Source organism: Colias eurytheme, chromosome 30 (genome assembly GCF_061535395.1).
Source record: "Colias eurytheme isolate Ceu_HAF_F1 chromosome 30, ilColEury1 Martin Lab GWU primary, whole genome shotgun sequence".
Lineage (NCBI taxonomy): Eukaryota > Metazoa > Arthropoda > Insecta > Lepidoptera > Pieridae > Colias > Colias eurytheme.
Genome location: NC_143009.1, coordinates 549,067 through 572,550, shown reverse-complemented (window position 1 = coordinate 572,550; position 23,484 = coordinate 549,067). Strand labels below are relative to the sequence as shown.

Genomic DNA, 23,484 nt, shown 5'->3' with positions numbered 1-23,484 from the left:
TTATCTCAATTAAATGCGTTTAAATATTACCATGTTGCTCTAGGCATGTTCTATGTAGATTAGTGAATGGATTTTTGGCTGAAAAAAAGCGCCATTTTTTAAATTATATAGTTCTTTATTTTTGTACAAAATTGTTAAGCGTGAAAAAAATATTTTGTTAAAGCTTTTTTTTAATTATGAAGTCTAATGATCTTGAATTTTGATTGACTATGCTTTGTAAAAAAAAAGTTTTTTTATAGTTATTGTTTAATATAATGTTTGAATACGAATGTAAATTTCAAATATTTTAATATATGCATGAGCAATTTTGTATGCCTTGTAAGTAATTTTGTTGAAAATTGAGATATTATAAGTTTTAAAATACATATGCAAAGTTTTAGGTAATACATACCTACATTGATTTTCTGTCAATACAAATAATAAACATAAATATATCGTACTAGCGGTCCGCCCCGGCTTCGCCCGTGGTACATGTTTACGTTTTCTCTACATAAGAACCATCCTCGTACTTCAAGGAATATAATAAAAAAAGAATTATCGAAATCGGTTCAGCCGTTCTCGAGTTATGCGCTTACCAACACATTTTGCGATTCATTTTTATATATAAGAAGATTATGGCATCCCGGGCGCATGAAAAACACAGTTTATCATATATTATTGCCCCTTTTTCGTGTTTCCCTCCATAAGAACCTTCCTTATGCCATAACAAGAATGTTAAAAAAGGTAACACATTCGGACATTTTTTTTAACCGACTTAAAAGTCGTATGTACACCGATTTTTATTTTATAGATTAAGATTATTATCTTCTAAATAATAAAAATGAATCGCAAATTGTGTTAGTAAACGTATAACTCGAGAACGGCTGAACCGATATCGTTAATTCTTTTTTATAATATTCCTTGAAGTACGAGGATGGTTCTTATGGAGAGAAAACATGTACCACGGACGAAGCCGGGGCGGGCCGCTAGTATACAATAAATCTAATAACAACTAATATTTCTGTCGTATGTCTGGGTGTTAATTATCGATATAAGTATTTATTCATGTATGTTTAACAGCCATCTGGTTTCCATAACACATTACACAAGCGAAAGCTTAGTATGGGCTCAGATCGTGCCGTGTGTGAAAAATGTCTTGAAATAAAAAAAAATAATATAAATATAAAAATTTATAAATATTAATTTATTTTATTTATTTCTAGGTGTAGAATTAGGCACAGGCGCTATAGTTGGCATAGTTATCGCCATCCTGCTTCTTCTCATAGCGGTGTCTCTCGTCGTGTTCGCGAAAGCAACGGATAGATGGTGTTTTGCAGGTATGTTTGTGTGTTGCTAGATACGTTAATTGTGCGAAAAAATAGAAAAAATTGGGGAAAAAGTACAAAAAATATTTTGGGGGAAAGTTTTTTGGGAAAAACATTGTGAGAAATAAGGTTTTTTGTGACAAATGAAAAAATTAGGCAGTATTTTCTTTAATTATAGGTAAATAGATAAGATTGAGAAACGTTTTTCGATTGTTAGGTTAAAACATTTTATTTATTAGTGTTGTGTTAAATTTAATCATAATCTAGATTCGTGAATACAGAAAACGTTTTATAGCTTTTTTGGAATAGAACAAAATAATTATCACATAGAAATTCATTCTTAATGTTTAAAGTCCTCCAATTTTTTAATAATAAAATTAATGAATCTAGCAACTATTTATTATTATTTATAACTAATGAAACTAACGTTTTTTTTCCAAAAATAACCTTAGTTTCAAAATGTTTGAATCGAAAATCATATTTTATTTGCTTTATTTATCGAATGATAATGAATTATTCATTATTCCTTTATTCATTCATTAAAATATCGACAAAACTTTATTTTGCATGATTTTATAGATATTGTGACGTCTGCATGTAATATTAGACTAGTTATATTTATTATTGAAATAAAGTCAGTAATACTGTATCAGTAGTATTTTAAAAGTGTAATGTGTTTTTTTTCTAAATGATGGACAGATTTAATTAATTTTATTGTTTTCGGTCTAAAATTTTAACCGGGGTTCGATCTTAGGTCATTTTATTTTTTTAAGACCTCAAAAAATTTCTGGAAAGACAACGTTTATTAAAAAAATATTGTTTGTTGTCTTCGTCACAATCGGAATACGAAATTTTTTTAAGGGTAGTTTTAAAAATTGATTCTACAAGAAAAGTTTTGTCAATATTTTGTTCCATGCATTACCGCTTTGCTTCCTAAATCCTAAATCATAGTATAAGCTTCAAAATATGCAAAAATCTTATGACATTGGTTAAAAATTATATTTAAAACGTCTTATTATAACGCAAAATGAACTCTATTACTATTGGCAGTGATTTTAAATTAGAATAAAATTCATCAACACGAGTCGCGCGAAAATAGAACTCTATGATTGGTCGATATTTTAAAATACTCGACGCCTATTGGTTGTTATTCTAAGCGCGCTATTGGTTGCGACCCGTGGTGATTTATAAATATAAGTTTGCTATATTTGAGCGATCAAGACCTTTAGGAATGATAAGCATGATTCGCATGGATGTACTAAATATCTAGGCATGTGCATGTGTGGATGGGAATTTAGAAAATGGGTTCTATTTAAAAGTCTTAATTCTTTCTTATTAGTACTAATTGGTAATAGTTACTAACTTTTAAGGCATAACTTGTCTTGTAATAGATTTAGATTCTTCGTGATTTTAGATTTTTCAAAATTTTAATGTATTGTATTACAATATTTTTCTAAACAAATTTGTCAAAAATAAATTAGTATACCTATAATTTTGTGATATCATCGAAGATCCACCCTAGAGCCTGCATTATAAAAAATGGACAAAATTTACAAATAATTACAATGAACTAACCTTATATTATGGTTTTGGAAAACAGGTTTATCAACCTGCTTAATTCACATTAAATTAAAAAGCACAGAATTCACAATATATTGTAGATACTAAAATATTAAATGGTGGTTAAGGTATTTAGATTATCTGTGTTACTAACGAACTTAATTTTGCACTCTGTATTAGTCGACTGACAGATGGATTTAATAGTTTTAATTTCTCGTAGCCTTTTGATATTGATATTTAAAACAAGTTACTGGTACTCTCTCGTAAATATTAGTGTATGTTTTTTTAGTACACCTTTTTGAATGATAATATTCTTTAGTTTTAAATTGAAATGGTATAAAACAGCTAAATAACGAAACGAAATAAATAAAAAAAAAAATATACAACATTAAAGCGTTTTCAGATGTATCTATACTCCTCAATGATACAACATGTGTTACTTTTTGACATCGATAGAATCTTATAGCACTTACAATTTGAAAATTAAAAAGTACTATAACTCTAAAATTAATGGTACAGTTGCTACAAAATATTTTGAAAAGAATATATACATGTATAATTTGACATAGATAGAATCTTATAGTACCTACAAATTTAATACCATTTATTCAAAAAATAATACTTCAGTTAGTATAACACATTTTGAAGAAAAAATAGTAGTACATAACACATTTTGAAGAAAAATTAGTAGTAAAATCAGTTAGAAAAATCCATCTTTCTCCATAAAATATCAAAAAACACCCAAAACGGTTCTTGATCGCTCAACTGTACAGGCACGGACATACCGGACGGGTCGGAGGCGCCCCTCCCGCCGCGCGACGACGCCGGCGCCGTCAACCCGAGCCACGACCACGAGTACGCTAACGGGAACGGCAAGAAGCCGGACACGGCCGTTTAGTTTGCGTTCTAGAGATTTGGGTCAATGTCGTGTTTTATCTGTGGTGAAATGCGTGGCAGCTGTCAAAAATTGACACCTGTCAAGTGTTAATGTCAAAAATTGTGGCTGTCAAGTGTCAATGTCAAGTTTTAAATAATGGCAGCGTGGCAAAATTGTAACGCAGTATTGCCATAAATTAAAATATTGAACAATGGCAACGCGGTATTAGTATGTTTGTAAGGGCGTATTCAGAAAGAAAGCTTGAAACTTACCAGCGCTTATAAGCGCCGATAAGCGCTTATAAGCGCTTATAAGTTTCAAGCTTTCTTTCTGAATACGCCCTAAGTCGCTTTTAGTTGTCAACTGTAAATGTCAAAATTGATCAATGCCGATCTCAAAATATATAAATTGTCTTGCGGAGCTGTCAACTGCCAATGTGATGTTTTATGTGTGACAGCGTAATGTTTAGCCGTCTTAATTTTAAAATCGTTTCAAGCATAAGTATCAAATTAATTTTGTAACTGCGCAGTTTTTTCTATAAATGTCATGTTTTATTTGTCACACGGCGGTATAAGTAATTTGTAATTCACAGCTATTTAACTTGACACTGGCAACTGACTTTGGCTCGTTGCCATAATTGAGTAATAAATATCGCAGCTGTCAAGTGTCAATATCATGTTAGGGAGTATTCAGAGAGAAAGCTTGAAACTTATAAGCGCTTATCGGCGCTTGTCATGTTCATATATTTTCCTGCGCGGGTTGACAGCACTGACAGGAAAATATATGAACATGACAAGCGCCGATAAGCGCTTATAAGTTTCAAGCTTTCTTTCTGAATACGCCCTTATGTAGCAGCCATTGACGGACGACAAACAACTATACTCACAATCGCCTTTCGATTGTTAAAAATGTTCGAGCGGCGTTGTGATAAGCATTCACTGAAATTAACACCTTATTTCGTGACAGTAATGTTTATCTATCATATATTATCTGTATCGCTTATTTAAAAACTCTGCCTTTTTACATAGGCAGAGTTCTGCTACGGATTATTTTTGAGTGTGATTGTGAGTCGAGTTGTTTATTGTACGTCACCGCGTTGTTTTAGCTGTCAGTGTCAAATTTTATCTGTGGTTTTCAGCTGTGACGTATACGCGTTACTTGTCATTGTATTTGAAAATCAAATGTTTTAAATATTAACAAAGATGAAATAATATAGATTGACGTTTGGAAAATATATTGAGAAATTTAGTTCGTACGTTGATTCTTTGAATTTTATAAACGCTTAGTGACAGCTATATCAAACCACGTTCAAGATAGGACGTAACTGCAAAACTTCAAGCCGCTTGATCATGCTTGTCAAGCTTGCAGTTACGTGTTACCTCAAACTTACCAACCTGTATTCAGTATTGGTAGATGTTTCCTAGTTAATCGATTTAATTGTTATATTTAATCGAAATATTCAATCTGCCAATATGTTTTACGAATTATTGTCTTTGAGTCGATCAACTTTTGGCGCCAACCGCCATGTTTTTTTACAACGTTTTTAAACACACGTCATATATTATATATTTTAAATCAGTTTACTAGGTACCATATTCTGTAAAATATAATAAAATATGGAAAAAACAGTTATAAGCCATTTAGAGATGTTCTTGTAAATAATTATTTGCTGTTATATAATTTATGATCTGATAAATTGTTTTTTTTAATTATGAAGTCGTTAAATAATATTTTTGAAATATCGGAAATTGACCATTTTGAATACATAATTATGCTAAGTTTTAGGTTTTATTTGAATAAGAAAAGTCACCATATAAATAATCACAAATAATTGTACTCAAAGATAATAATTCGTCTTAGTTATAATGAAATTTATTGTCATCACGACTTATCAAATATACATTAGATAGTAATAAGTCCAATTTTGATGTTTTTAAATGTTTGTAATGTTTATGAATGATTTTATTAAATAATCTATTTCTACGTTACATGATAATGGCCCGTATTAATAATCCGATCTCATACTCGCGTTCAAATAATGGCCCGTATTAATAATCCGATCTCATACTCGCGTTCAAATAATGGCCCGTATTAATAATCCGATCTCATACTCGCGTTCAAATAATGGCCCGTATTAATAATCCGATCTCATACTCGCGTTCAAATAATGGCCCGTATTAATAATCCGATCTCATACTCGCGTTCAAGTAGATACGAAATCATTGTCAAGTTCAGTTAGCACCTTGAGATCGTTGTTGATTAATAAACACATATCAACAGCGTCTCAAATGAGATCGCTCGCAATGGCGGGAACATAAACGTTGATATTTAGGAGCCGATCATGCTAGCGGTGACGTCACAAGTGCGCTCATAAGAGCCGAGTGTTGTTTTCAACCCTAAACTCAGCTGATAACGCAACCCCAAGTGACATCTCAAGTTAGAATATAGATATCCCACCAAAAACATTTTCATGTAAAATGTTGCCAAGACGAGCCCATATGACTCGCACTGTCAAAAAGTTATCAGATCTCATGTAGAGCCAAGCTTCTAACACTACACGCCCTAACTCTACAAGGCCTAACTTCACAAACTCTACACGTTAGTCAAAATATGTGGCTTGGCCATTTCGCTACATTCACATCGGCGTAAGGTGAAAAATTAATTCACTGTTCATTACTTTTGTGTTATACAATAGTTCTTGTAGTAACGAACGGCCAAGCCACATATTTTGACTAAGGTGTAGAGTTTGTGAAGTTAGGCCTTGTAGAGTTAGGGCGTGTAGTGTTAGAAGCTTGGCTCTACATGAGATCTGATAACTTTTTGACAGTGCGAGTCATATGGGCTCGTCTTGGCAACATTTTACATGAAAATGTTTTTGGTGGGATTTCATTTCTTTTTGTAGGTTGTTTGTAACAATTTTTTTTTAACAAGGAGTACCTATACATATATATATCTAGGGGAACCAAGTTTTAGATTATTAGATTAGACCTCTAGCGTCATCAAAATTTAATTTAAAATTACAGGTCTCATACAAACTCCCATCCCCTAGTTTAAGGGGTTGGGGGATGAAAGTTACAAGTTTTATATTTTTTTTGTTGTTTGTGTGCTAATACTAGCTTACATACAAAATTTCAGCTTTCTAGGACATTAGGAAATACCTTAAGAATTTTGATGATCATCAGTGAGTCAGTGACGAAATTAGCGTTTTTTAGATATAAATAAAATCTGAAGTATAAAAGCTAATGTAATTAAAACTTAATATGTTCAATAAGTCCGCTATTGACAATATATCCCGAAAATTTTGTTGATCTAGCATAATCCAAACCCAAGTTATGAGGGTTCAAAAAAACGTCGAAGCGCTTCGAGAAAAGGTAGGTAGTGCCCGTGCGCCTCGCTTGGCTTGTCTTGGCGGGGGCACTACCGTGCCCCCAGATACGTATAGAAATAGCGTAGCAGCTCAAATTTTTACGTAAGAGCATACTCAATTCTGAGATGGGTTTATTAATCCTGGCCAATTTAAATACTAATTTCTAATATCACTCATAATTAATTTACTGGCTTCATTTCTGATAATATCCCAGCTGATTTCAACATCTCGTTTTGTTGTGAACTGGGAACAGATAGCCACTCGTATGATCAGTCGATTTCGATGATACGCACCAACCATGAAAGTCTGTCTCGATTCCACGAGATTATCCAAAAGTTTTTTAGTAATTTTGTCCCCTTCAACCAAACGAATACAAACTAAACCCATAGAAGGTTCTGGATCGACTACGAATCTTTCATCACTGCTAACCAACTTAGCAAAATATTTAGCATAATTCATTTGACTCCTAATATGCTTTCTCAAACCTTCAGCCCCATATATCTTCATAACGGTCCATAGTTTAAGTGATCTGAATTGTCTTCCCAATGGCATTTGCCAGTGACGGTAATCAGGGATATGAAGATCCATGTTAACATCATCTAAATATACTCTTTGGACGTCAAATGTTCTGATCAAATCGTAACCATTCTTTACCCAGAGCGCTGAACAATCTAGATTCACTAGAAGCCACTTATGGACGTTGACGTCAAATGAATCGGCATATTCCATCCCTTGCATGAGATATCTATTCTCCGGGCATACAAAGCCCGCACCAGCGTACGCTGCATCTACATGCAACCACACATTATATTCCTTGCAAATTGGACCTAATTCGTATAAAGGATCAAACGCACAAATCCCTGTAGTTCCCAACGTCGCGACAACATAACAAGGCACCAGGCCCTTCGCTTTGTCTTCTTCAAACGCATTTCGTAACGTTTCACCACGCAGTCTTCCGCTGGAGTCAGATTTTAATAGTCTCATCTTCATAGAACCTAAAATTCCACATTTTTCAACAGCTGCGTTACTCTGATTCGAGGTATAAGCCACGAACTTCGTCTTAGTTAGGTGCTCATCTAAACCAACCTCTTGCATGTTATACATCCTTTCCTTAGCTGCTAGCATGCAAACGAACATAGCTTCCGTTGCTGATCCCAGAATAACTCCGCCTCCAGGACCAGAGGAACAGTTTAAAAATTCTTCTGGCAATCCCAGTAGCTTTCCAAGCCAGTTCATGGTTACTACTTCTAACTCTGTACATACAGGACTGGCTACCCAAGTAAGGCCAACATTACCCAGGCCATTTGTTAGCAAACTGCCTATGATACTAGCGAAGGAATTCCCGCATGGGTAATATCCATGAAATTGCGGCGAATGCCACGTAGTAGCTCCAGGAACGATAAGACCTTTAAAATCCTGGAAAACTGTTCGCCAATTTTCTGGTTTTTCTGGTGCGTTTTCTGGCAGTTGATTGATTAAAAAGCCAGGTTGTACAGACGGTAGGACGTCCTGTGTTTTTATATTGTCGTAGTAGTCAGCTATGAAGTCGATAGCCGCTCTTCCGAACTCTCTGAATTGTTGGGAATCCATCTTTGTGTTTTGGGAAGGAAATGAAATGAATTTATAGTACATGTTCAGCTGTATCAATATCGATTATAATATACAAAATAATTATTCTGTCTGACCGTTTTATGTGTTAATGCTATTAAAAATGTATTAGTTTGGGAATTAAATACTTTTAATGGATTTTGTACAGGAAATAATATACAAAAATCGCATTTTAAATCCGTTTCATATGTATTAATTTTTAAATATTGTGCTTTTTGGGATCTGATGGACAAATATTCAGTATGTATCTTCACTAATTCTATGTTAATTAAAATATAAAGAGTTAAAATCAGTAAAAAAATGTAGTTAGTTTTATGCCACTTATATGCATTTTTATTAGTTAGAAATATGTAGTAAAAAATAGTAAATAACGTCATATAATGAACTAAATAATAAATAAACAACTAATAAATAACTAATGAATAACTACACACAACCATATGAAAAACTCCTATACCCAAACGTAAAGAAAAAAAAACAACTAAAAATACACCTGCTTAGTTACTTACTGCATTCAGAAAATATATATATTTTTTTTATAAATCCATGCAAACCCACGGTATATATATAGTAGATAATTCTTGCATAACTGTTATAAATTTTCCATCTACTAATTACTTTTATTCTCCTTAAGTATATATAATTAAAATTGCAATGATTTCTTGGAAAATTTTTTGAACTCTCTCAAAATTTATTCTCATTTACATAATTATTAAAAAATAGCTGTGCCCCGCGGTTTTACCCGCATTGCTCCGCTTCTGTTCGTCTTAGCGTGATGATATATTATAGCTTATTAGCCTTACTCGATAATTGGGCTATCTAACACCGAAATATTTTTTCAAATCTTGAGTGATCGATTGGGTTGGTTGGTAGTGGCCCTGCCTTCCAAGCCAGAGGTCGTGGGTTCGATTCCCACCCGGGGCAAATATTTGTGTGATGAACATAGATGTTTGCTCTGTGTCTGGGTGTTGAATATCTATATAAGTATTTATTTAAAATTATATATGTATGTTTATCAGCCATCTGGTTTCCATAACACAAGCGAAAGCTTAGTATGGGATCAGATCGTGCCGTGTGTGAAAAATTCTCTTGAGATTATATATATTAAATCGGACCAGTAGTTCATGAGATTAGTGCGATCAAAAAAACAAACTCTTCAGCTTTATAATATTAATATGGATAATGTGTTTGCAAGCTAAAATATTACATTTATTGTAATTTTATTAAGTGGTTTTCTACAAATAAATACAACAGGACATTTTCAATGTAATATTTTTCTACACTTTTAACAAAAAGACCAAAAAATGACTCAAGTTTTATGACAAAATAATTTCATATGCATACTACTATTATATGCTACTATGTATAATATACAGAGTATCATATTATAAGCAATAATAAAATTTGTTCTAATCCTAATTTAATCAACTGGCTAGAAAGTTTAAACTCCTAACAAAGATCCCTTTTAAATGACATTTTTAATCAAACAAGGAATTAATGTCAATATAAAGTATGTATTGTAAATATTTTTTTGTCATTTTTCGTCCTAAAATCATTTTTTCACGAACATATTTTTGGCACGCGAGTGATTTTCCTGCACAATCGCAAATCATTAACTTTGGTGGTAGATTTTTGCACTAATTGTATTATTTTCATAGTGTTGCCAACCCTATTATGAAATTAACATTAAAGATACAAAAAAATAAGGATCAAAGGTATTTAATAACTTTATTTTTATTTCAAAATTAACTAACGTTTGTCATTTGTTTGTACAAAGAATGGAGTCAATTTCTGTTTTAATTTTAAAGTGATTATTAAAATAGTTTATCTAATCATTGATTTATATTATAGTAGGGTTGTCACGCGTCAATTTGCCTAAGTAACGTTTAGTCAATCATCCAATTCTAACTTAAAATAACTTAGAGCAAGATAACAAGTTATAAAGCAAATTATGTTTTAATTGCAGGCTAAAATCTGGATGGGCAAACGAGTCGATTCTAAAATTAAGTTACAGTTAAGTTAGGTTTGCTTAATAACTTATATATTTTGAAAATTAATAAAATCATTCACAAACAGTTTTTAAATCGAATTTCTATACTCTCTTTAATATAACTTAATTAGTTCTAAGAATCTCACTGTATGTTGTGATGTAACATCGAATAAACTTAAACCATACTTAAACTTTGTATTTAAACACAGTTTTGTAAAACTTCGATTAGTTATTTGAAAATTATGCAAATAGTTAACAATAGATAATTTAATGAATTGTTAAACTAAGTTTTCGTTTAGTATTAGTTAATCTCGGTTTTGTTTAAACAGTGGTTATACTGTCTCACTAGGTAATTTCAAATTTATTAAGCAAAAACTTTCATAATTTTTAAAAAATATATAGGTATGTCTGTACTTATAAAAGATGTTTTTTGTTTTATATAAAGAAATATACTTTTTATCGAACCATATTAAAGTATTTTTTTAATTTCAACCAATATAACGATTTAAAGGTAACAGATAAACAAACATAAAAATTTAAGGTTTTTGCTTCATACAGACTGGCTTTTCTGATGAATTTATACTTAATAAGTACATTATTTAGATGTTTAATGTGTTCGTACCACCATTTTTATTTTTTTATTTTATCCATTATTTTTTGTATATAAATTGTAAAAGTTAGCCTACTTAAAATTAATTTTAAGTTTAGGTTGTTTTGTAATACATATTATACGCTTTTGCAACGAAAAAAAAAAACATTTTTTATTTTTTCAAAATAAGCGCGACATTTTTTCTTGCTCAAGTATTTAATTTTTTATGTAAAAGTTGCAAAATCGTATATAAATGCTGTAAAAACGATATATATTACAATATTATTAATTAATTTAATCTATAATTCACCATCAATGTGATTTTAGTATTTTTTTATTAAGATTTTATTTGTTTTAACTTTCTTGTATTGATAATTTGCAATTAAAAAAAATCACTGCCATGTAAGAACCAAAAACAGTCGTATTGACTTAACATTTTGATAAAATTCCTTTCGATAGCTATGGACGCGCTAGATCAGTTTTAGTGAAATTTTAACAATTGTATAGACCAGTACGTTATCCAATAAAAGTATTTATTAAATAAGAACAGCTTGTTTTATTTAACCAATGTCATTAAGGTTGTGAAGCAATATACTTATTATGTAAATTATAAATTATTTTTCGCCAATGTTACCCCTTTTCCTAATTTTACACAGGCCACGTTCAGTAGACTCAAAACTCAAACTCAAACATTTATTTATTCAATTAGACTTCTTGAAGCACTTTTGAATCGTTATTACATATTTTTAACATTTACCACCGATTCGGAAAGCAGTATCTATGAAGAAGAACCGACAAGAAACTCCATAGTTGCTCTTTTAAAATCAAGTCAATATTATATTTTCATTAAAAAAATATGTAACTACATAATATATCATAATAATAATGCCAAAGAACGGGCCGAGTCAATGATATTATATATAGAAACAAGAGGTAGATACGTCATCAACGCACCAAAACTGATTCCGTGAATTGGTCCTATTTGGGACCAATGCAATCAGTCAGATTCTCACCGGTCCCAGTGAGCGTATATGCCGATAGGTACATTAAAGTAGTCGAAAATGCCTTCCTGTGTGTTCAGAAAGTGCACGTATTCGTGCAAAAAAATAAAAAAAGATAAAGGAATATCATATCACAGCAAAATATATTAAATTATTACAGTTTAAGAGTAAAAATAACAATTTACAATTCTTTATGAATGACACTTGCTTGACACGTGTATTGAAATAATGAAAGGGATAAAACATTGCTTCAATCACTAGTGTGACAAAGCTAGCGTACACTGTGTTCAAAGATTATCATGTAGATACGATTATTGAAAATAGAACGGTTATTTTATTAATTTCGATTTGGGTAAATACTTGATTATTTTTATATTTAAATCCACAGTTTACATCCAGTGCATATAATTAACAAATATAGCTATTTATTATATACAATGAAATCGTGATGCCAAAAATGTTTGTTTGCAATAATAAAATGATAAATAAAAATAAAATGATGTTGAATATACGTAAACATGATAGTTCTGATAGGTTTTCTTCTCAGAACTATCATTAGCACTAAAAAACACAAACTGGGATATTCTCGGGATGAGTGAAGTGAGAAAAATGGGAGAACACATTGTCGCACACCCAGATTACTTGCTATATCATATAGGAGAGACCCCAGGACAATATGGTGTGGGATTTTTAGTAAAGAAACATCTAACAAAGCACATACAAGGTTTTTATGGTGTATCAGAGCGCATAGCATTATTGAACTTAGAACTGCCAGACTACAGGGACCCATGGACAATTATTCAAGTATACTCACCCACAGAACAAGCAGATATTGAAAAAATTAACCAGTTTTATCACAATTTGAACAAAACTTTACAGACACACGCCCACAAAAACATAATTGTGATGGGCGATTTCAATGGACAAATTGGTGAACGCCAGCAAGAAGAGGACAAGATTTTAGGCCCCTACACATACAACTCAAAAAATAGAAGCAGAAACGGAAAAATGATCTTAGACTTTGCAATGGAAAATAACCTTACCATATTAAATACTGTCTTCAAGAAAAAGAAAAATAGAATGTGGACCTGGCTGTCACCCGATGGCAAATCAAAAAACCAAATCGACTTTATAATGACTAATAAACAAAAATTTTTCCTTGACATAAATGTCATCAACAACCTTAACTTCAACACTAATCACCGTATGGTCAGGGCTGAACTGAATTCATCCCAACCAAAGAATTCCAGACCAAAAACAAGCCCAGGGATTCTAAAAATCAATAAAAACAATATAGGAGAAGTAGCCAACTCGCTCAACTCGAAACTTAAGGAATACAGTACAGAAACAAAAGGCGCTGAAATGCAAGAGAAATATACTTGGCTAGAAAGAGCAATAACCACAAGTACCATAGAATTTAGAAACAAGAAAGATACCCCTGAGTGGATGTCCAACAAAACTTTCAACCTCCTTGAACAAAGAGCAGACCTAATAAAAGCAAAAAGCACAGAAAAAAACAGGAAAGAAATTGCCCGAGTTAGTAAAGAAATAAAAGAGAGTATAAGGAAAGACAGGAGACAACGCCAAATGGAAACAATAGAGAGACATATTAGACGCACAGGAGGAATAAAAAAGGCATACAAAGAATTAACTAATAAGAAGGAATGGATTGTAAAAATGGAGGAAACCAGTGGAGCGGGAAAGTTTGATAGAAATGAAATCCTTAAGATTGCTACTGATTATTACACAGAACTATACAAATATAAAACAAATGAAAGAGAAATTGAACTCCCAGATAATGAATCGATACCTTACATCATGTGGGAAGAGACTGAAAAAGCTATTGACACACAGAAACTTGATAAAGCTCCAGGGCCGGATGGCATAACAAATGAAATACTTAAGCTGACCAAAACAATCATGACACCAATTTTAACCGATATTTTCAACAATGTAATTAACACTGAAATGATCCCAAAACAATGGACTGAATCCACCATTATCCTTATATTCAAAAAAGGAAATCATTGCGACATAAGAAACTACCGTCCCATAAGCCTAATGTCTAACATTTATAAGATCTTTGCAAAGGTTATTTTGGGAAGAATAGGAAGGAAACTAGATGAGCAACAACCAATAGAACAGGCAGGTTTCCGCAAAGACTTCTCGGTACTAGACCACATCCATACTGTAAGACAAATCATAGGAAAATATACAGAATATCAGCTTACATACTACATAGCTTTCATAGACTACAGCAAAGCATTTGATTCTCTGATACACTCAAAAATCTGGGAAGCATTAAAGGAACTAGGAATAGAGCACAACTATATTAGAATTATCAGAAACATATACAAAGACAGTTCTGCCTGCATTCAACTAGAAAGGGAAGGAAATAGGTTTCAAATACAAAAAGGTGTGAGACAGGGCGACCCCCTATCACCAACGCTCTTCCTGGCAGTACTGGAAATGATTTTCAGGAATATGAAATGGAAAGACATGGGCATACTGATAAATGGCCGCACGCTGACGCACCTTAGATTCGCGGATGATATTGTATTATTTGCAAAAACACCAGAGGACTTAAGCAAGATGATAAATGACCTAGCGTCTGAAAGTGCGAAGGCAGGATTAAAGCTAAATCCGGACAAAACAAAAATTATGACCAATGGCAAAAAATACCCAGTAACAGTGGAACAAAAACAAATGTCATATGTTGAAGATTACATCTACCTCGGCCAACTAATATCCCCAGAGGACAACGAAAGCAAGGAGGTCGATCGAAGAGTTATAAATGGCTGGAAAAAGTACTGGTCTCTTAAAGAAGTAATGAAAGACAATAACCTACACATTTCAACTAAAACTAAATTATTCAACACATGCATCCTACCTGTGCTGACGTATGGAAGTGAAACGTGGGCCCTACCAAAAAACATAACAAATAAACTCCGCATCTGTCAAAATTCCATGGAAAGAAGCATGACTGGCATCAAAAGAAAAGACAAAATAAAGCAAAGCAGCATCAGATACAAGACTAAGGTCCAGGACATAACACTGAAGATAAGAAGGCAAAAGTGGAAATGGGCGGGGCACATGATCAGGGGTAAAGAAAAATGGAGCAAAATTACTACACAGTGGTACCCAAGAGAAGGAAAGAGAAAGAGAGGGAGACCCCAAAAAAGATGGGATGACGACATTAGACAGGTAGCGGGTACAACCTGGGGTAGAGTGGCCTTAGTGAGACCCGAATGGAAGAGATTGGAGGAGGCCTTTGCCAACTGGCAAACGGACACGCAAAAATGGGTCAAACCGAGCATATATAACTACATACATATGTAAAGTCCGAACAAAGGCTAATAATAATAATAATACGTAAACATTAAAGAAAAGATTATCGCTACTGACGAAAAATGCTATTTGCTTTTCTGTAAATAGGTATTGAACATAAATTTTATTTGTGTTTTAGATAAAAAAGGCTTATACTTCCTTTCTTTTATTTCATCCTTTTTTTTCATCTAGGCACCACTATTATTATAATTATCCTACAAGTTGGAGTGATGACCTTGTACGGGTTTCGGGAACTGCCTTGAAACGAATAGCGTAAGATCGGTCCTTATGGAGTTCTATAAGGAGGATTATGCAGTATGCTCAGCAGTGGGTGTTTATCGGGTGAAATGATGATGACCGAAAACGAACACCACAGCTAGTAATAAATACTTAATACAGTTATATCTCCAAAAAAAATTTTTTTTTTCATTGTAATACGACATCATAATAATTAATAATCATAAAATAGTAAATGAAAATATTGTCACATTTATTTATTTGTGCAGGAAACCTAACATCTATATTCTATAACATTGAACCTTCTGTGTCGTTAGTCTATGCCAATTACCATGGCAACTATTTGTTTATTTATATTTAATTGGCGAATTCTTATGACTTTTGCTTACACCTGCGTGGAAGTGACAAACTATCTTTGTCTTTTTTGTTTATATCATTTTATTAGAGCCATCTCTCTTATACAGTCTGTCAATGTAATAAATTAAGTAAAATGAAAATTGTATTTGTGTGTGCCTGACACTGTATATGAAGCATTTTTTTTGGATATATTGTGAGTATATAACGTATCTATACATAAAATATCATTGGGCCGAGTAGGTTTTAGAAGGTTATTTTTTATCATTAAAAGGGACTTATTAATTATCTGGATAGTGTTCTAGCTACCAAAAAATTTTTCAAGATATTTCAAAAAAATAATTACTAAAAAAGCTTGATTTTGATATGTTTATTTAAATAGAAAATACATAACATAAAATAAAATAAATAAATATTATAGGACATTATTACACAAATCGACCTAGTCCCACAGTAAGCTCAATTAAGGCTTGTGTTGTGGGTACTAGGCGACGATAAATATAATATTTAATAAATACATATATAGATAATAACACCCAGACCCAAGAACAAATAATTGAGTTAATCACACAAATATTTGCCCTGACCGGGGATCGAACCCGGGACCGTCGGCTCAGTAGGCAGTTACTTTACCACTGCGCCAACCGCGTCGTCTACATAAATACATATACATTATACGTAAATCATAATCATAAAAACAAATATGTGAATGTTGCACAATATTTTATCTATAAAATTGCAAACATGGCAACAGTTGGGTAAATAAAAATTACTTGTCATTGTTGAGTTTAAACAATCACGTGAAAACAAAACTATTGATTTAATTTAATAACACAATTGTAACACACTTCCTTGAAATTTATTCTATCTAGTATCCTAGTAACAAAAGCAAGCAAACTCAGGTTATAGCAATAGCTAGTTATAAATAATATATTATGTATATCCATATTCTGTGTATAAATGAATCAATGATATTATTATAAAAAAATCGAAACGTGGCCAATTAGCCACATTTTACATCATTTGTCTCTTTCGCACACGATAGTTGAATCATGCCATCTCACTGTGACGTCTAATCGTGTGTGCGTTAGTGTGCCGTGTGTGCAGATCGAATGTTGTGTTGGTAACCTATCTACAGCCTTTTTATTAGAAAAAAAAAATGTTCACAACGCATCGTGATCACAGTAAACGAACAGACAGACAAACAGGAGGACTTTTATAATATGTAGTGACTAGTTTATATTTATTTTTATATTTGTTTATTACAGCAAGGAGTCGTGAACACGGGAAGAGTTCTGGCGAATCGTAAGTAAAAATTATTCATCTACCCTTATTTTTCTTAAAATTAATAACATTTAATTACTCTTTCTTTTACCAATAAAGGCCTATTCAAACTACACAGGTATCTGCTACCGCCGTGGGTAGTGGTATCCCGATGGGATGTTCGCTACCGTACTCGAATCGGTACGCGATTAGAGTTTCTATAGTAAGAGATTTAATCGCGTGCCCATCGGGATACCGCTACCCAGGGCGGTAGCGGATACCGCTCTAATCTGAACAGGCCATATATGATGGTTTTTAGGATGGTTATATTATATTTTTGGGTTTGGTGTTTAATTGTTTTTGTAAATAAATTATAAATGTTATACTTTGGTTTTAAGGGTAATTATAATTTTATTTTGTTCCTACTCTTAATTAATAAATAGATTTTATTTTGACTTTGCATATTATATGTATACATTTAACTCATTTATGTTTAACTTTTGTATAGTTTTCATATTACTGTAAATAGAAAGTAGATCTTTGTTTAAAATTACCTCATTCCTTAGAAGCTTTAGCTCACGGCTTTGCTCGATAAATTAAAAAAAAAACAAATTATCTATTATCAAATTTCAATCGAAATCGGTTCAGCAGTTTTGTATGTTAACCTTTCCTATCTCCCTGTTAGTATTAAATAGTTGTAATTAATGTACATGGACTAGTACCTACAGTGTGTGACAAAAATAAAGGAACGCATCGAATAAAACAAATATAAAAAATGTTGTTAGTTTTTAAGTGAGAAATGACGATCGTACAGATAAAAGACAATAAATATTACAATAAAACAAAAAGAGCTTGTGTACTGAGCCCACGTGTCAGAAGTGAAACTTCTTTGGCAAGACTCAAATATAGCAAAATCGTCGCCTCACTCGATGACCGGACGGTATTTGCGACCTTGAAATTTTACTCTCAACGCGCCTAGAGAAGTTTCACTTCAAAACGCGTTCCCGCATTTATGTCAGCACTGTACAGTGTATATTGTTTCCGCAAGGGCGACGGCTGGTGTAGTGCTTATAGAGGCTGGGAACACGCTACCTCGACAGTATGTAATGTTACTAATGTTTTGCATGTGGATATCGATCGGAATATTATAATTTATAAGCAAAGATTTTTTGTGAAGCATGCTTACTAACAAACCACAGTATATTTATTATTTACCATTGCACATGCTTAAATAAAATAAGTTAATGTAAAATAAGATAAAATAACACTCGAGCCAACAATTAATACAGTCATAGAGCTATTACAACCAATTCACCCGCTACATCATATAGAGCTGTAACAACAATTACACCTAGTACATCACACGGTGCTGATAAAACCATCTGTCAGTCACTCAAAGAGCAAATGCACATACACCTAGTACATAACATAGACACTATTAAAACACCGCAATCACGTACACAACACGGAGCTGATAAAACCATCTGTCAGTAGCGACACAGAGAGCGCGGTTGGCCGCGAGCGGTCGCGTCTCTCCGCGCTCGGCGCCCGCGTGCGGGCAGCTCTGCCGCTCGGGAGAGATAGAGTTCAGGCTACCAATAATGCTGATGCTGAAACTGTGAGTATAGTCACTATACATAGTATAAAACAAAGTCGCTTTCTCTGTCCCTATTTCCCTTTGTATGCTTAAATCTTTAAAAATACGCAACGGATTTTGATGCGGTTTTTTTAATAGATAGAGTGATTCAAGAGGAAGGTTTTAGTATATAATTTATTAGGTTTTAGAAAAAGCGGGCGAAGCCGCGGGCGGTAAGCTAGTACAGTATAATTTAATCTATTGTTGTTATATTTTAGGATTATTTGTAACTTCCTAGACATGTAGACTATAATATAATTTAACACGACTTCTTAGTTAGACGATAATTTAATTTAAAATTGTTTTACTAGCTGCACAGCTTGCCTTCGAAGGGAACTGTTAAATGCACAGAGATTTAATAGCCGTTCGTTTAATTTATTTAATTATTTACGCAAAATTATTGTATTTCTTTATTCTCTTCAAAGGAATGTATAACAGCTATAAATTTCATCCAAAAACTACTACAAAACTTAAACTAACTAGGGTCAATGTACCACTAGCTGACCAAGCGCCAATACATGACCGAAATTCAAATATACGCGCCAATTAAGAAAATACGGCAGCCCCAGATGATAGTTTATTGTTTTTTCTATAAAGCAACATATCATCTATAAAATAAAAACAAACCTTGCTGCCAATGGTCAGAAATATTTACATTTTTTCAACACGAAGATGTAATTAAGTAGGTGCCCCGTAAGTAATCACATTTTTTACTAAGAGTTTTTTATCGGGAGTTGATTGGGAAATCTTAATTTATCTTGAATGCAATCGATTACTCTTTATATGTCTTGTTATAGGCATAATGTTGAACCATTCTGTTATAGACTTTCGGCTTCATTTTTGGCATGAACAGTTTTTCATGATTTTTAGCGGCCTGGTTATCTTTTGGAGCAACGAAAACAATTTTTCGCCTATTGTTGACCAGTAAGGTCAGCTCTTGGTTCTTTATATTTTGCTAAGAAAGACTTGCTTTGGTTTGTGCTTATACCTACCTAATTTGACAAACCATATAAGCCGTAGTTAAGTCATAGCTTTATGTTGCATATTTCCAAAAGCTGACTACCGTAAGATTTTTATACCGAACTTAGTTGGTCAGGTTTCGGGGCCGAGAATATTATTAACCTTGAGTTGTCCACTTGATTTCCGTGACCAAGTGGTTTGAATTTCATTGAATTTCATCAACCTATCTTTATTTATTAAATAATATGTATATTTATTTATTAAACAAAACTACTGTTCGAAGAAGGACATTTTGTCCATTTTGAATATGGTCAACTTTTAGAGTAATGATGGTCAGATATTGGTGATCAGTGGTCAAGTAATGGTGTTTTTAGCAGAAATAACTTTCAGAGTAGTTTTCATAAAACCTTTGAAGGTTATCAAATTGATATTAAGAACAATAGTTACAGTGAGTATTCAATTATCTGTGTCCCAAAAATTACATTGAACGTAAAACAAATAACCCGTTTTTTATATATAGCTAAAGATAAAACCGCTTAAATGGTCAACTAGTGGTACATCCACCCTACTTTAATATTATTAGTGTTCGAAATCACACTTACATTGTTTAGAAAAATTTAGCCAGTGTTTATATATTCATGAAATCTATTTTCTTGCCTTGCAATAGCACTAATGATTATAATTAAATATTTACTAATGATTATAATTTACGAGTACAACCAATACTCGAAGCGAATCGTGTTTAAATTACTCATAAATCCGTATTCTTCTTACAGCCAGCAGAAGAAGAAAAAAAAGGAGTGGTCTACGCAGAGTTAGCTCTCGGCGACCAAACGGCTGAAAAGCCCCCACCACCCTCCACAGAGTACGCAGAAATAGTTTACACAGACCAACCACCACAGATCAAAGACGAAAAAGAATAATTTATCATCTCTATGGTGCGTCTACCGTTTTTACTCTATGGTTGAAAATGTATTTTTGCACAAAATTACGACTTGTAACGGTTTCAAACGCACCATATTTTAAATTTATGACAATTGAACCACCGGTTTTTTAAGATTGACGTTTTGATTGGGAATTACTAAAATTAATTACAAATTTTCACATTTTTATAGATTAAAACAAAGTAGGTAGTTAAATAAGCAAATCGTATATGTTTAGGTAAGTTTTCGTAATCTCATAATTTTAACAATTACCATTATTATAAGAAAGAAAATATTTTAATCGTATTTTTAGTTAAGAAATGTAGCATTTTAATACAAATGTTTATGAAAAATGATATTATAGGATAATATATTATGCTTATGTGTTTGTTAAAAAGATCCTAATTATTGTAATTTTTCGTATAATTTAAGCCATAATTACATTGTATACAAGAACGAATAAAATATATCTCTTTGTATTAGTTATTTCATAAGTTTATTGTAACTACACATAATTATTGTTTGAAAATAATTTTATCAAACACACGTCTGCTCTGTTCAAAGACTTGAGTCATAATGACACGCTGTCTCATATTATAACAATATTTTCTAAATCTACCCTCATAGTAAAAGTTTGATAAGGCCATAGTTTTTCAATTATTATTTTTAACTGTGTGTACTTAGGCCTGAGAAAGAAAGACAGATAAAAAATATTTTTAAGTTATATTAAGAAAATAACAGGGTTTTGTGGAGGCTTCTTTCCACTGTTTTTTGTTGTTTTTTTAATGGGGTACAAATATATTTGAAAAAGTTTTTTTTTTAATTTGATTTCCGTCCGTTATTTTAAGATTTGTTTTTGGTAGCGTGGTGCTTCGAAGTTTTGATGTACCTTTTATGAAGTATTATTTTTAGTAGCTCTTGAATATAAAAAGATGATGCATATTTCTGTATAAAAATCTACTTTTTTAATATATTAACGAGAAATTTAATATGAAATTGAAATTATTTTAAATTATGTACTATGTTTTAATTAAATTAATAAAAATTTATAAGAAAAATGCATTAACTTAAGTGTTTTAATAGCATTATCCATACTAATATTATAAATGCGAAAGTAACTCTGTCTGTCTGTCTGTCTGTTACTCAATCACGCCTTAACTACTGAACCAATTTGCATGAAATTTGGTATAGAGATATTTTGATACCCGAGAAAGGACATAGGATAGGTTTTATCCCGGAAATCCTACGGGAACGGGTTTTTCTTTGAAAACGCGGGCGAAGCCGCGGGCGGAAAGCTAGTATTTTATATTTTAATTAATCGATTCCTTGTATTATAAAACAAAAATCAATTTTTTATAAATTTTACCTATGTAACTACGCACATTGGAAATTGCATTTTTATAAATTTTATTATAGTTTTTTTAGTCCAATGGCTAGAAATTAGAATAAAATATATTGACTTCAATACAAATGGAAAAAAATCATATAAAACACATTTTCATTATATTTACTTGTACTATTTTGTATATTTTATTGCAAAAAGCGTATTTTACATGTATCGATCACAAAAATATTTTTAAGCCATTCTTTTTAAATATATTTGTTTCACTCCAAAATTTAACAGTAAACATTCCTTACATTGTGAGAAAATATTTTTGATATAATAACACATTTTCACTACATATCTAACGAAAATATTCTAAGAATTAAATTTTTTTTAACGTGATAACGTTTTTAAAATGGTTTTAGTCGGGTGACATGTTCAGAAACTTGTGTCACACCAAAACCTCACGAGCGCGATCGCAGGTATAACGAGAGAGAGACGGACCGATCTCCCGTCTCATCTCGAGCGCTGCCACCAACAAGACGTTATCACGTAAACATCTCGATCGTGAACCTACTTTACAAACAACCAATTTTTTTATTGAAAACTGTCAAAAATCAAATCCATAAGGAAATTATTAAATAATTTATTAAATGAATGTTCAATGTATCCTATATATTTTAATGTAATGTATTTCATTATTTATTCTGTATCGTTTGTATGTTTGTATTTAAGCTTAGGTACTTAATGTATTCTTAATAAATTAATTAAAATTATTTGTTTGTTTTATTTTATACCAGGTAAATCGATAACCCAAGAATTTAAATATTTTTCTTCTATATAAATTTCTTCTTCTATAGAACTATCGTATTTTTCTTCTTAATAAATTAGAAACTAATTTTATATCAAGTAAATCGATAACCCAAGATATTGTAGCAGTTTTTTTTTCTGAAACTATATATAGGTGTTAACACCAACGCATTCCGCATGGGACATCATATGGAGCTGTAAATAAAAATGTATAGGTCAAATGCATATAACTATACTATAAACCTCAGTGGTTTTTTAATTCACAACTGTACACTAATCTGTAAACCTATTTTGTTTCTGATAATAAATAAAAAAAATATATATATATAGAGCTGTTACAATGAATGCTTGAAC

General features: G+C 32.0%; 1 protein-coding gene and 1 pseudogene across 4 annotated transcripts in view; one reads left to right on the top strand and one right to left on the bottom strand.

Moving 5' to 3' along the window:
* LOC149895658 (fasciclin-3-like) overlaps positions 1-23,096 on the top strand; it is a 109,980-nt gene extending 86,884 nt beyond the window's left edge. Inside the window, exons 10-13 of one of the 4 annotated variants that reach the window (XM_090118518.1) lie at positions 1,203-1,316; positions 17,483-17,519; positions 18,972-19,095; positions 20,850-23,096. In XM_090118518.1, coding sequence (XP_089974644.1) covers positions 1,203-1,316; positions 17,483-17,519; positions 18,972-19,095; positions 20,850-20,996 — 422 coding nt within the window. In that variant the 3' untranslated portion in view covers positions 20,997-23,096. Of the gene's footprint in view, positions 1-1,202; positions 1,317-3,637; positions 3,786-17,482; positions 17,520-18,525; positions 18,644-18,968; positions 19,096-20,849 lie in introns of those variants that run through there. The other 3 variants (XM_090118517.1, XM_090118519.1, XM_090118520.1) reach the window with 3 other exon arrangements.
* LOC149895659 (3,4-dihydroxyphenylacetaldehyde synthase pseudogene) lies at positions 7,179-9,033 on the bottom strand (annotated as a pseudogene).
* Positions 23,097-23,484: the final 388 nt, after the last annotated feature.